Source organism: Homalodisca vitripennis, chromosome 2, assembly GCF_021130785.1.
Source record: "Homalodisca vitripennis isolate AUS2020 chromosome 2, UT_GWSS_2.1, whole genome shotgun sequence".
In the NCBI taxonomy this organism is placed as follows: domain Eukaryota; kingdom Metazoa; phylum Arthropoda; class Insecta; order Hemiptera; family Cicadellidae; genus Homalodisca; species Homalodisca vitripennis.
The window spans coordinates 33767491-33784156 of record NC_060208.1 but is presented as its reverse complement, the minus strand read 5'-3'; the positions used below and the strand labels follow the sequence as shown (position 1 = coordinate 33784156).

The following is a 16666-nucleotide window of genomic DNA, read 5'->3' as shown; positions in this document are numbered from 1 at the left end:
TGTAGTGTTTTTGCGGGATTTGTGGGTCCTGGATTCACGCTGATGCTAGATAATTCTCGTCCACACACCGCAAGGGTGGTTCAAAATTACTTACGTGAAGTTGGAATCAAAGTAATGGAATGGCCCGCACACAGCCCGGATCTTAATCCATTAGAACACATCTGGGACGTCATGGGAATAGCAATTAGAAATCGTCGAGGTGAGTTGCACTCTTTTCAACACCTTGGCCAGGCCCTGCAGGAGGAGTGGAATAACTTGGACCAGGAGGTGATACGGGGCTTGATTGACAGCATCGGTCGCAGACTACAGGCAGTCATCAGAGCCCGAGGTGGGAATACTAGATACTAAAACGCCTTTAGACTACTCCCAGTTCAAGAAAAAATCATTCTAACCATTTAATTTCTTTCTCCTTTTTTTTGAATTTGAAGTTTTTTTAGGAATTAACTTGTAATTATGAATAAATCTTTGAACATTGTTCCTCGTTTGTTTGGAGAAATCAGTAAAGAACACGTTTCAATTTGGTTTTTGGTTTTACATAAGCTATAACATTAAAAGATTGAAAAATATTGAGTGTCCCACTTTTTTTGTTCCTCAGTATATATCGTCTCTCATATTCTCAATGTCCTAGAAGACGTAATTTACACGTACGCGCCTCATACGCTTAACAGAAAAATAAAAGAACTTTCATAAAGATTACGATAACCACCCATAGAGATTACAGGGGTTGAAACCTTTAGAAGAAGTACTTTTTCCTGCTTTCCAATGCTGTAAGAGATGAAATTTGACACACACGTGCCTAATAACTTATACAGAAAATTTTGAAAACAAATCATAATGACCAAACATCCACAGGTTGAATGTGGTTGCAAGTCTTAGAGCAACTATGTTTATTTTCAACTCACCGATGTCGTATAGCAATGAATTTGTCATATATGTGCCTCATGCGTTCAACGTTGAAAGGAATAACATGAACTCCAAACCCCCACGAAATAGTTTTGAATTTCTAAAAAACCTAGATTATTGTTTAAAATTTTCAGCCGTCTTAGGAAAGTTAGATTTGACACACACATGTATTATGTCCTCGACTACCTGTGCCAGAAATATATCCACCCTCAGGATGATGTGATGTTTTATACTTCGTGATCTTAGAGAGAATGTTGTTAAGAACCTTTGCTTACCTAATTAGTGTAACATCATATTAATAAACTTTCGTAATGATAGCGTAGGCAATTTCGAATTCGAAAATTGTTCAGAAAAATATATGTTAAAACTTCGCAACGAAAATAATAATATGCTAAAATTTATATAATACAATTAATACATGTATAAAGTGTTTTCATACGAGACGCATATACGCAATTTAATAACACCATATGAGTAGGCATATCTACACTACAGTTGCAATAGTAATAAAACTTTTTCTAGTACTCATAATACACGGCACTAACTTCCTGAATGTGCCTCAAAGGTCATCTATTTAATGTTTGAACTCGCAGAGGTCGTTGTGATCAGTGGGTACTATAATTTTCAGCCAGTCCGCAATGGTCCGTCTAACCTATGCCCTCGTCTGTGCCTTGTGTCTTCTGTTTACTGTAGCTAGTCCAGGTAAATGAGAGACAACTTTATTTTATGTATTTACATTAAACATGGGTCTACTGAATTAAAAGTTTACTGTTGTGGTCTGGTGCACTCTTACTTGCTCGTTATTATTTAAAACTAATATTATTTGTTTCGTTGTTGCTTTACACGAAAAGGATAGTTAATTAGTAATAAATATATTGATGTAAAAAGTTAAGGTTCTACTTATAATAATAGTTAATTATAAAATTAGGGGGAAATACGTTTATTTAGTATTAAAATACGAGTATCGTAGTACGTTTTCATAGTTGCTTAAATCATAATTTAATGTGAGAAGGAAGCTAGGTTTAGAAGCTATGCTGTATTACATATTTTTAAGAACTGTAGCAAGAATTCTTTTCATATACTACTAAGCATCGTTCCGACGCTGTAAATATCTTGCTAGAACACTCTATGGCTCTTGTATTCTCATCTGTCAACTCATAACTTCGCATGATATACGTAAATTTATATGGTCCATACAAAAATTAAACGTGTTATCCAAATTATAAATACCTAATCAGTACAGGTGCGTTTCTGATGCATTATGAGTTCTTGGAAGAAATATTTACACTTTTGAGCCTACACAAATTGAACGTTCTTTTTCTTAAACTAATATATTATACTATATTATATATATATATATATTAGTATATATATTATACTATAGTTTGGTAAAGACGTCATTAAGTAAGCAGCCACGCCGATTACCCTAGTTACACCATTTCCTTACTTTTGTGCTATTTTTCTTCTTTGAAACGCTTGTAGTCCATGTTTAACATTTCGTACAATTTTTCTGTGACACAATTTTATCTTATCTGGATTCACACTTAAGTTCTTTTCTAATTTAACTTTCTGTGAGTTCTCATAGACATTTAATGCAGGAAATGACATTTGAACGGTAAATAGTTCAATGGCAACTGTTAACCTATAAAGGTTCTTACCTAGATCACGCCTCAGCAATACATTATCCACATGTAGTCAAAATGGTAACTATCATTTACCTTAGTCGAACTTTGGTAACTTCCAACGATCATATTTTTGTATGATATAGTATTTTTTATATTAATCCAAATATAAAATTTGTAAGGTCTCTGAAGAACCTAAAGCCCTGTCAGAACTAGAAGAAGTAAATCCTCTCCCAGGACTTACAATTTAAATATAAATATCGCATTTTGTATCACATACTATTAACATGTATATGAAACGTATCTTTATATATATATATATATATATATATATATATATATATATCTTATATATATAAAAATCTTGAGTCACGATGTATGTTGCCAATAAACTCCAAAACGACTGAACTAATTTCAATCAAATTTCACATGTATCCGTAATTTAGTCTAACTTAGAAGATAGGATAGTTATTATCTGAATTATTCGCTTATGTCGTGAATATAAACGAATAAAATGAAGAAAAGTTATCAAAGCGCCTGCACATTATAACCTGCAATTACGAGATAGATACGTATATTAAACTGTGAAACACTATTTGAAGGCGCTAAGTTATGATGTATAATTGTCTAAACTAAATTTTTGGTTGAACTTAAAGGTTGAGTGGTAGACCACTTTGTAATAAAATACATTATGCATGTACAATACATTTTTGACATATTTTCTTGATCGTGACATCAAGGTAAAATCTACATCGGGGTTGGAAATATAATTTACTTCAACCAGAAATGCTCATACGCGGGCAAAACTTACGAAAAGCGTGCGAAGCCGCGGGAATCAGCTAGTATATATATATATATATATATATATATATATATTTATTTATTTATATATGTATGTATCTTTATACATCTTTTTAAGATAAGCAAAATACGAGTTATAACATAAAAGTGTGCTTTAGATTTTAAATAAGACAACAGATAACCTTCTATCTCTTTCATTTTTGGATGCCTATAACCGAGCAGTGAGTTAAGACATTTTCCTCTTTTCCCTTGAAATCTCGGGGTCGAAATTCATGACTTTAGCAATGTTGTAAGTAAATAAATTTCAAGAGTCCACAACAAATTTGGTTGTTATTTTTATTTCAGTACATACTATATTGAATTCAGTGTCTTACGTTCATATTTTTCCTTCTTTATACTTATGTTCTCAACACTTGATTTTAACTGGAAGGGAAGACTTGAAATTACACTGATTTTCACTGTAATGTAATTATAATGCTACTTTATCTTGCAAAGGAGGCTCTAACGTTTTAAATTTAAGATACTTTACAATTAAAAATTTAACGTTTCAACACTCTTTATTAATGTTCTTCTTTACATCACGACACGAGGCTTATAGTCAAATAATTAGTGACTGTGTAAAAAGGTAAACCACATGGTCGTATTTACGTTTTTTAGATCAATTTTAATATTTATCATTTCTCTATTTAAAACAATAATTGAATCTGAATGTACCAAAATCAATACTCAAATTTTATAGCATAAAATTACATGAGAAGATGGACTCAAAATTAAGTTTGCCTTTAGAATAATCATATCTCCTGGACTTTGTTCTAAAATGTATGACACCGTATTTTCTTAACATTAATGTCTTTTAATTTGTTGCAGTGGCAAGAAGAAGTCGAGATCGTGCAAGGTCTTTTCGTTGCAGAAAAAGTGAGTGAACTCATTTGCAACAAATTTAAAATAAATTAATAATTAGGGATAAAGGTCTACTGTACTAAGAGACCGACCTTTCGTCATAGAATTTCCACCCTGTCCTTGTCAATGTGGCATGTGCAAATGTTTTTCTAATATCCCCTACTTATATTTATTTTCCTATAAAATTGCATTAGTGATAACGCCACCAGATTTAAATCTCTTTGATATAATTTTGTTACTAGGGCATTTGTATTTACACTGAAACAGAAAATATTCATGTATAGTAAAGCTTGTAAAACAGGTATATGAGGGGAAACCATTTTTTTATATGGCATGAAGAATTCGATAAGCAGGTTTGTAAAAGCCTTGTAAATGATAAAAAGTACATCCTGTGTGTGTCTAATACAAAGAAATAATTTCAAAACTTAACATGTTACTACAAATTAGTAAAAAGTTTTTAAATTTGCTAACTACTTACTTTCTACTTTATCTCTCATATTTTTATAATCGTACATAATGAAAACTTTCACTAGTATTGAACTTAAAAAGCAGTTTTATCTTACTCCTTATTTAATGGTAACATTGCACTTTGATATGGACATTAAAATTAGGTTCTATTTTATTGATTTGAGAAGAGTATTACATTCTAAGTACCCATTTAATAAGAGATCTACCAGAATACAAGTTCCATAAGCTGGAGTATTCAAATATGATCATGTAGTTAAAATGCTAATAAATGAGAACGTTTTATGTATGTTGGATATTATATTGTAATCACTGCATACATCAAACACTGGTTATGATCACGAGTTAGGAATTTTGAAAAGTAAATTATAAGGAATATAGGTGTGTGAACTTGTCAGTAAAAATTTTTTGGTGATATGAATTTTTACCAGAAACAACCGAGCTTGAGTTCCACATAAAATAAAAATGGAGTTTGCAAAGAAATTTTCAATATGTAGATTATAATTAGAGAAACCACAGCTAATTTAATTTAAATTTGGAGTTTCGTACTTTTTAGCTCTTTTCTATAACCTGCTAAATGTATTTCAATCCACATAGCATTGCTTGATTTCATTTCCCTGTACTGTAACTTCATTAATTAAGTTTTTTCTGCATGAGATAGGGGCTCCTGTCGATGTTTGGCACATTCCTTAGAGCTGTAAATGACATTTCGCTGTTTTAAATTTAGAGTTCAGATGACCTCCCTTTTAGAGGCAAGTTATAAACGATATTATAACAGAGCTTTCTAAGAATCATATAATTTACCTAGGGAATAGCATGTACTAATTTATTCTTTTTAAACTCTTACGACCTCACTTTTAGAAATTACTAAATGTGTGTCTAGAGAAATATTAAAATAATATTAATTATGTATTAAAAGGTTTATATTTACATTTATAAATAAACAACTTAGTATTAAATTAAAATTTAATAAATTAAAGATATAAAACCCTTGAAACAGTGGTGGTGGAGGGGAGGTGGTTCACAGACTAAGCTCCTCTCCCCCCCTCCACAACACATGACCAGTAGGCTACTGCGCATCTTCGGCCCAAGAATCACATTAAATCTCTCGGTCTGTTGAAACTGACTCAAAGACCAAGTGAATGAGTCAAATTCTCCAACACTGGAACAAATATTCCCCTTCCTTTTCCTTATTTACAGTTTCCGTGAACCCAACCCGTTTGTTTATTTCTCACACTTGGCCATAGTTAAGTAACGAATAGTGAAATAGTGACCGTATAGAACAAATAAAATGATGTCGGTTGGCTTCTTTGGTTACAAATCCCTATCTGTAGGAATTACGTAACGTTTCAAACCTGTCAATACAATTCTTTCGTGTACAGAAGCAAATTTCTTTTTTGAACGTTACTAAAGATTTTCTTTTATAACTTTGATTTTAACACAATTTGAATTTACTATAGAATAAATGTGCCGAGAGAATGCCACAGTTAAATTTAATAACACCCATTATGATATTTATGTCATATGCCATAGAAATATATATATATATATATATATATATATATATATATATATATATATATATATATATGTAGATGTACACCTACAGGAGTTTGTCAAAAATTTACCATCCTACTTGAAAAACACTGATCATTTTATTGAAAGATTAAAAGAAATACCCCAACCTATTGCAACAAATGTGACGTTAGTTACGATTGATGTAACTTCCTTATATACTAATATTGACCACAATAAAAGTATAGAAGCTGTGAAACACTTTCTAAATAAAAGACCTGGAAATTCAAAACCAAGCACTAACTTCATCATTACTCTCATAAATTTTATATTATCTTCCAATTGTTTTCGATTTCAAAACAAATTTTATTTACAAAAGAAAGGAACAGCCATGGGTACCCGAATGGCCCCATCATACGCAAATCTTTTTATGGCAAAATTTGAACAAGAGTTTCTACATTCTCAAACATTTAAACCTTTATTCTGGACTAGATACATAGATGACATTTTTATGTTATGGACAGAGAGTAATGAAAAACTTTTAGATTTCTTAAACGCATTGAACTCCTTCGATAACAATTTAAAATTTACTTGGAAAATTTCAACAGAGTCAGTTACATTTCTGGATATTGACGTTTACATCAAGAAAGGTTACTTGAAACACAAAATTAATGTAAAACCTACCAACACTTTTCAATATCTACACTACAACAGTTGTCACCCTGTATATGTAAAAAGATCAATTCCCAAAAGCTTGGCTACACGAGCAACTAAATTATGCAGTGAGAGTGAAGATCTTAAAAATTATTTTAGTAACATATATGATGCTTTTTTAAAACGAGGATATCCTGAGAAGCTATTGAATGAGAAGCTACAGCTCAATGAAAGTAACCTTAATAACAATTATGTCAAAAAGAAATATTATGATGAGCCTAAATTAATAACACAATATCATCCTGGTCTTTACAAAATTAATAACATTTTTAAAGTAGCTTACAAAATTCTTCAAAATTCTCCACTGACAGACTCATTTCTAAAATGTATTCCACGTATTGTTTTTAAAAGACCTCCTATCTTAAAGGACATTATATCGAAACCAAAATTACCAGCTGATTCTGATGTGGAAAATGAAAATAAATTTAAAGGAGCACATCCATGTAATAAATCAAGATGCATGGTGTGCAATCAAATACAAGAGTCATCAAAATTCGAAAGTAGTTCAACTAAAAAAGTATACAAAATTATTGGAAATTTGACATGTGATAAAAAAAATGTAGTATACCAAATTCAGTGTAAAAAATGTCCTAAAGACTACATTGGCTCTACAACAAATAATTTAAGAATAAGAATGACAGGTCACCGTTATGATTTTAAGCATAATGATGAATCAAAACCATTAGTCATTCATAGTAAAATACACAAAGAATCTTTTGAAAATTTATATACAGTAAAACCAATACGATCAATAAAAAATAATTCAAATACATCAAAATTAAGAAATTTAGAACAAGCATGTCAAATTGTCACAAAATCTAAATTTCCCTATGGATTAAATCTTCGATAAATTTAAATCATCTGAACACTCATCACATCGTTACACCCACAGTTTGAACATATGTTTATCATTTCAAGAATATTATGCTTATTCATTTATTTATCTTTTACATGTATGTTTTTAATTATTTTATGTGTTTTGTTATGTTGTTTTGACCTGAAGACGCGAAAAGCGAAATATAGTTAATTAATATTAATATGTTGGCCTTTTTCTACATGTATTAGTCGAATGACATTCAATTGATTATCCAAGTAAGTCTCTTGACGTTTGGCCCTTTCCGATTTTTGTTATATACTTTTCTTTTTACTTATTCCAACATAAATACACTAATGAATAACAGGAATGAACTCAAAAGCTACTTTGAATTTCACATGGTTAAATCAGTAAAATGTTATTGTCACGTTATATTTCTTTCGGCTTGCATACAATTTGGGCTTTTACCAAAAGGTCTTACTGTGAAATTTCCTATATCTGGTTTACCAGTTTTTATGCACCAAAATATTAACAGTTTAGCAGTTAACACTAGCACAATTCTTAGAAATACAGTTTATGATCTGTACAGAAGACAACTGTCATTCCACTATCATCAAGCATACAGATTTCAACAGTTTTTGTATTATAGCTTTCCATGCACGCTACCATTTATTGATGAAATTAGACAACATGCCATGAATTTAATTTCTACAAAATGCAAAATTCATCAGCGAAAGTTTACCAATCTTTATTATCAAACATATGGTTTTAACATTGCCCAAAATGTGTACATACAACACTCTGATTATATGAATAATATTCTATGTTCGAGAGAATTTATACCACAGTTCCAAAATTACTCAGTAGTGACACAAAATATATTGCATACGCAACAACAAGAAGAAACTCCTTTACCCTTGCAATCCTCAGTAACATGTGAATTACAGCCCACTTCAAACACCAAAACCATATCCATAGACTCGTCTCTATTGAATAGCTTCAGATTACCTCCACCACCACCTCCGTCTTCATCTCCCACCCCATTCTCATCGCAAACTTCCCCATCTCGACAAAACAATAACCTTACACAATTTTCAATGCAATGTGACGAGATGAATTTAATTAACTTATCAGATTATAATCTGCAACTAAATGAAATTTCTCTGTTGTCTAAGGGACTTAACTTTGCTCCAACTCCAATTTTTGACCACATTCAATTAGTGATGGATACTATTCAATTTGCCCGAAATGTGAGATTAAAATATTTTTTTGATAACAACAATGACTCTCAAATGAACACAAAAAATATTAACAATTTACACTGCATGACTGTTGAAATGAAAACGTTCACTGAACACTTTAAAGATACATCAAGTTGGGAACCACCACCATTAAGTCCAGACCACCCTATCGAACAATTTTTGAACGTTATTTTATCTAACATTGCTAACCCAAATTTTTCTGATGATTTGCCAACGTCATCAAATCTCTCTAAGGAAGAATCTAAAGCCATTTCTTCACTGAAAAATAACAAAAATATTGTAATTTTGCCTGCTGACAAAGGTGATGTAACAGTAATCATGAACATTTCAGACTATATTAGAGAAGCCAACCGTCAATTAGAACATGAAGACACTTATCAGTTATTAAAATCTGATATGACAAACCACTTTAATAAAGAAATAACGAAATATTTGAAAGAAAATTATATTAAAGAGGGATTGCCAAAAGAGCTAATTGATATTTTAATAAACACAAATCCTCAAACACCCGTTTTCTACCTGTTACCGAAAGTACACAAAACAAAGATATCACCACCTGGCCGTCCCATAGTCGCCTCAATATCATCTCCCACAGAAAGAATATCAGGGTTTGTAGATGTACACCTACAGGAGTTTGTCAAAAATTTACCATCCTACTTGAAAAACACTGATCATTTTATTGAAAGATTAAAAGAAATACCCCAACCTATTGCAACAAATGTGACGTTAGTTACGATTGATGTAACTTCCTTATATACTAATATTGACCACAATAAAGGTATAGAAGCTGTGAAACACTTTCTAAATAAAAGACCTGGAAATTCAAAACCAAGCACTAACTTCATCATTACTCTCATAAATTTTATATTATCTTCCAATTGTTTTCGATTTCAAAACAAATTTTATTTACAAAAGAAAGGAACAGCCATGGGTACCCGAATGGCCCCATCATACGCAAATCTTTTTATGGCAAAATTTGAACAAGAGTTTCTACATTCTCAAACATTTAAACTTTTATTCTGGACTAGATACATAGATGACATTTTTATGTTATGGACAGAGAGTAATGAAAAACTTTTAGATTTCTTAAACGCATTGAACTCCTTCGATAACAATTTAAAATTTACTTGGAAAATTTCAACAGAGTCAGTTACATTTCTGGATATTGACGTTTACATCAAGAAAGGTTACTTGAAACACAAAATTAATGTAAAACCTACCAACACTTTTCAATATCTACACTACAACAGTTGTCACCCTGTATATGTAAAAAGATCAATTCCCAAAAGCTTGGCTACACGAGCAACTAAATTATGCAGTGAGAGTGAAGATCTTAAAAATTATTTTAGTAACATATATGATGCTTTTTTAAAACGAGGATATCCTGAGAAGCTATTGAATGAGAAGCTACAGCTCAATGAAAGTAACCTTAATAACAATTATGTCAAAAAGAAATATTATGATGAGCCTAAATTAATAACACAATATCATCCTGGTCTTTACAAAATTAATAACATTTTTAAAGTAGCTTACAAAATTCTTCAAAATTCTCCACTGACAGACTCATTTCTAAAATGTATTCCACGTATTGTTTTTAAAAGACCTCCTATCTTAAAGGACATTATATCGAAACCAAAATTACCAGCTGATTCTGATGTGGAAAATGAAAATAAATTTAAAGGAGCACATCCATGTAATAAATCAAGATGCATGGTGTGCAATCAAATACAAGAGTCATCAAAATTCGAAAGTAGTTCAACTAAAAAAGTATACAAAATTATTGGAAATTTGACATGTGATAAAAAAAATGTAGTATACCAAATTCAGTGTAAAAAATGTCCTAAAGACTACATTGGCTCTACAACAAATAATTTAAGAATAAGAATGACAGGTCACCGTTATGATTTTAAGCATAATGATGAATCAAAACCATTAGTCATTCATAGTAAAATACACAAAGAATCTTTTGAAAATTTATATACAGTAAAACCAATACGATCAATAAAAAATAATTCAAATACATCAAAATTAAGAAATTTAGAACAAGCATGTCAAATTGTCACAAAATCTAAATTTCCCTATGGATTAAATCTTCGATAAATTTAAATCATCTGAACACTCATCACATCTTTACACCCACAGTTTGAACATATGTTTATCATTTCAAGAATATTATGCTTATTCATTTATTTATCTTTTACATGTATGTTTTTAATTATTTTATGTGTTTTGTTATGTTGTTTTGACCTGAAGACGCGAAAAGCGAAATATAGTTAATTAATATTAATATGTTGGCCTTTTTCTACACATATATATATATATATATATATATATATATATATATATATATATATATACCAAGTTACTTAAGAATTACTAACATTTAATATATACTTGTAGTTTTGCACGACGTTTCTGTCTTAACAAGAACTGGTTTCTAAGATAATGAGAACATGTTTTTGCAGATGTTACTTGCTCGGCGGATGGAAGAACATTCCAGGCCAAGGAACAGTACGATATTCCCGGTCAATGTTCCAGGAATGTCTGCATGGGTGAGAACATATGGTCTCTGAATCCGTAAGTGTTCGTACATACTTCCTTGTAGTGTAGGGACAATGTAGCAAATCATATAAAGATGTCATACACGCCATCGATCTATTTTGGTCGAATTATGAATTCTTCTTTGTAGTCGTATTAGTGTTAGAAAATTAATTTTTAAACTGACCGAGTTTATAGGAGGGAAAGGGTTGCAAATTTTAGGACTTCCCCCTCTGGAAAAGTAAGTGGCGGGTATAGATAGTCGAATCTCCTTATTTTAAACCATCTATTTGATCTCAGGTCGTAATAGTTGATCTCCACAATAAAGGTATGAATACATAACCAGTAAAAATTGCTGTACTAACCCTGTATTCCTTTTGTAACTAACCCTAATTCTGTAAGTTTTTTTGTGATTTTTTGTTTTCTAGGACAAGAAGTTAGAAATAACACTTAGTCCTAAAAGAAACTTTGTGCTGCATCTGGAGTGCCAGGATATTCTGTATAAGTAAGTTTGGGGGTAGGAGCCGCCTACTGTCGCGATCCATAAGGAAGAGTTACAGCATTAATCTCAGTCATGTCACCTCAGCCAGCTCTGAAATAGTCTGTCCAGTCAAAGCAGAAAGGGAGCGACGCTTCTGTCTAGGCTAGCAAGAACCTTTGACTTAGAGAATCCCATCAACTCCAACAGTCACCCGTAGTTGGATAGTCCTATCGAACTACCCTTGCACTCCAGAATCTCGACATTTGCGGTTAGTTAACCGCAACCAGTATCTTAGCCGCTCCTAGACATCTATAAGGTTGGCCAGATTTAAATGATACATCGGGTTCAACTGGAAGATACAAACCAGCCAGAAGTGAACCCTCCTGGAACCGAGGTAATGTATGATATTTGATAGAAAGGTACATCTCCGCGTCCTACCCAACATTAAACGGGTTTCGATGCCTCCAAAACAAAAATTATGTAGAATAAGAAGTTAATATGTGAAATAATCTCTAGCAACTCTAAAGTAAGTTACAGACATTGGAAGAAATCCCCTCCCCTCCATGCATGTATATTTTATTGCTGATTCAGATAGGAATGCTTTGAGCTTACAAACTGGAAAACATTCGGTAATAAACAACAAAATACTAATTATTTCTTATACGTCTGGTTATAGTGAGAGATATTACTTAACATTTCTATAGAGACTTACATTTAGTAATTTATATAAGTGAGGTCGTAAGGGCCTAAAAGCAATAAATTAATACATGATATTCCCTAGGTAAATTATAGGATTCTTAGAAAGCTCCGTTATAATATCGTTTATAACTTGCCTCCGAAAGGGAGGTCATCTGAATTCTAAATTTAAAACAGCGAAATGTCCTTAACAGCTCTAAGGTACGTATGTGCCAAACATTGAAAGAAGCCCTATCTCATTTAGAAAAAACGTATTAATAAAATTTCAGTACACGGAAATGAAAACAAGCAATGCTATGTGGATTGAAATACATTTAGCAGGTTATAGAATCGAGCTAAAAAATACGAAAATCCAAATTTAAATTAAATTTGTTGTGGTTTCATTAATTGTAATCAATATATTGAAATTTTTTTACATAACCACTTTTAGTTTTATAGAGGTCAAGCTCAGTTTTTTCTGGTAAAATTTCATATAACAATAAACGTTTTACTGATTACAAACCTATATTCCTGATAAGTTACTTTTCAAAAGTCCTAACTCGCGATGTGCATATAACCAGTGTTTAATGTATGCAGTGATTACAATATAATTTCAACATACTCGTACATAAAAGGTGTTCGTTTTTTAGCATTTTAATTACATCATAACCTTTGAATATTCCAGCTTATGGATCTTGTTTTCTGGTAAATCTCTTATTTATTGGTTATGTTAATGTAGAATGTAACACTCTTCTCTAATCAATAAAATTGAACCTGATTTTAATATCCGTAACAAAGTGAAAATGTTATCATTAAATAAAGAGTAAGATATAACAGTAATTGCTTTTAAAGTTCAATACTAATAAAAGCTTTCATTATGTACGATTATAAAAAGATGAGAGATCAAGTAGAAAATAAGTAATTAGCTATTTTTAAAACTCATAAATCTTTACTAATGTACTCTGTACTCAATGTTAAGTGTTGACATTATTTTTTTGTATCAGGCAGGTGTAATTTTGATAATTTACTAATGCTACTGTTGATTCCCCCTTCCGCCAATTACATAATTTATTGGGTGTATCAATAGATTATTCGCTATAGGACAATTAAAACAAGTTATCTGGTTTTGAAAAACAATTACAGTTGCAGTAAATTAAAAAATTGAAAAAAAACTTAACTATTTCTCATAATTTATTTTTAGATGTGATGACGTTGGAACACCTTTCGGTTGGACCTTAATTCCTGACGATCCGACGAAGCCATACCCACAGTGTTGTGCACACGCGGTTCCTCCGCAGAGCATTTTCCAAGAGTTAGTGGATGAAATTCAGTGGAATGACATCCAGGAGGAATCTTATGACAGTGGAGGAGTCAATGCGGAGGTCCACAACGAGCAGCCTCCTACTCAAGTGAGGAGTCAACCGGAAGTCAAATATGCAGCGGAGCCAACAGGATGGTACATGCTGGTAATGGTGGACCCTGACACTTCAAATATTAAAGACTCTACAGTTATGTTACACTGGATTTTGGGTAACATTCAAGGAGATGATGTCTCTAATGGGGAAATCGTAGCAGAACACGTTGGTTCCGAATCACCTCAAAGGAGGGGGTTTCACAGGTATCTTATTCTGCTTTACAAGCAGCGTGGGAAACTCACATTCGAAGATCCAAGAGTGTCAAACTCCACTGAGAATCGTCACAAATTCTCAATACAAGACTTTGCAGAAAAATGTGAATTAAGTAATCCCGTGGCCCTAAAACTATACCAAGGTTAGTTGCCATATCCAAAAGGAAATGAGATTCCAAAATGATTGACGAATTGAATTGTTACTAAATGGGAATTTTTAGATAAATATGAATCCTTATAAAGTTTTAAATGTTATTTCTGTGCGAGGAATTATGGAAGATGACTGATAAAAAAATTAATACTCATCAATACGCAATTAACTATTTTGCAATGTTTGTACAAAATACTTCCTTTTTTATAATTAACCAAGACAATGGTGTTTCCAGTTCAGTAAAAAGAAGTATGTAGGTGTTGCTACCGATAAAATATTAATAATAGATTATTTTTATAAATTTTTCAAAAACTGTTGTTACTAAAAAAATTACATTTATACTAACAAAATATTTTGGAAATGTTATATGCATTCCAAAAAATTCCTCACATTTCACTCAGTTCATAAATAATGAAGTTTTAAATTCTTGTAAGCTTCAAGTGCCTCTGTATTGACAAGAGAAAGCTGACTAATGAATTTGGCTGAGATATTTATAACATTAATTTATTTTTACTAAGTTTGAACTAGCTTTTATTTCACCAGGTTTTGGTGATCGACAAATTTGTATGACATTTACGTGTACTCTTAAAACCGTTCAAAGTACAACAATTTAGTATGAAACATTTAAATATACCAGAAATTGTTAGCACCATGAATAGCGGGGATGTTACTTTTTAAAGTTTAAATGGTCGCTATATTGAGTTAAAGCAGTATATGAATTTGACCAATGAACATTTGTATATAAAAAATACTGCACGCAAACCGATACCTCGGCTAAGCCCATTGCCCAGTTTGGTTATTACTGAAAACATATGTTCCAGTTTGCGAACATTACAGATGCTTATTTACCATAAAAGTTTTTATTGAAAGATTTTTACAATTCTAGGTCTTATTTTGGATATTCCTTTTATCATTTACATTTTCATTTAGTTAAAACTTGAATTGAAGGTCTTTAATTCACAAAAAATTATATTTTGCTAAATACTTATTAACGTGTACAGGTAATAGGTTGTACACTACTAAAATAATGTTTCACTTTTTTATACTTAACAATAAATAATATTTATCAATATTGGGCTTGTGTCCTGACAAATATTTGTGACCTGCACAGCATAGCAAAGACTTTTACCGTATGTAAATATAATTCTAGAACTCATATTATGGCATAAACTACAATTAATGATATTATTTTAAATAAATTATAGTTATTTTAGTTTATGATATTAAATAAATGCCGATAACATGAACCTGGTATGTGAATGTGACATGTTCCATCGATGTGCAGCTCACGCGTATCTTCCATTAGCTCAATGAAATGATTGTAGACGAAAGTAATGTATACTACCTCCAGGGTCATTGATGTGCATGAGATCGAATTATCGGTCGTCCAGGGTACAAAATAATCATGATCTGGCTGGTTTATTTATTTTACAAACAGTTGCTTTAATTTAAGTTAGTACAACATGACTCATGTATCAGTGTAACTACAAAGTCAGTGTGGTCACTAAGCTTATCAGAGTAACTAGGAATAGAGTTATCATTGCAGCAAAGAGAGTGTTAGTAAAATCATAACACCACTAAACAAATTATGTCAGTGTATATAAAGGCTTAAGAGTAAACAAAACTATTTAGAAGCTGTTGTCAAAAATGAGGCGAAGCACTAACCACTAGCACTGGTTTATATGAATCAACAAGGTATTTTACAAAATAAATTAATAAATTATATATATATATATATATATATATATATATATATATATATATATATATATATATATATATAACAAGTAAAACTTATAAATAACAACAAGAAAAAAATATAAATAACAACGAGAGTAAACAATATACTATACTAAATTAATAAGAATCATATTTTTATCACAATTAATTAAGACATTTTTATAATTGGTTTAGTAAGTATTTACAATTTAGAATAATCTTATACTGAATTTTGGTTAGCCTACTGTAAAACTTGTAGAGCCATTTCTTTCAAATATAATGAAATAAAAAGTTCAATTTTTTTACTTATTTCTGTAACCAACAATTGCTACGTTTGTTTTGGTCGAGGTCGAAGTGAGAAGTACAAAAGGGTTAAAAATACGAAACGATAATTATTTATTACATCGTGTTTTCCCTAGCTTTATACACTTAAAACCTTCCGTTATACAATAAATAATATAAACTATACCATAGTGAGA

General features: G+C 31.2%; 2 protein-coding genes across 2 annotated transcripts in view; both read left to right on the top strand.

Annotated features, from left to right (window-relative positions):
* Window positions 1-16666, top strand: part of LOC124353775 (protein D1-like) — a 123808-nt gene that overhangs the window by 51734 nt on the left and 55408 nt on the right. The window lies entirely within an intron of this gene.
* The window catches only part of LOC124356038, a 28330-nt gene continuing 13140 nt past the window's right edge, over window positions 1477-16666 (top strand). Inside the window, exons 1-5 of the mRNA XM_046807182.1 lie at window positions 1477-1605; window positions 4194-4241; window positions 11462-11573; window positions 13892-14464; window positions 14704-14717. Coding sequence (XP_046663138.1) covers window positions 1542-1605; window positions 4194-4241; window positions 11462-11573; window positions 13892-14464; window positions 14704-14717 — 811 coding nt within the window. The 5' untranslated portion in view covers window positions 1477-1541. The remainder of the gene's footprint in view (window positions 1606-4193; window positions 4242-11461; window positions 11574-13891; window positions 14465-14703; window positions 14718-16666) is intronic.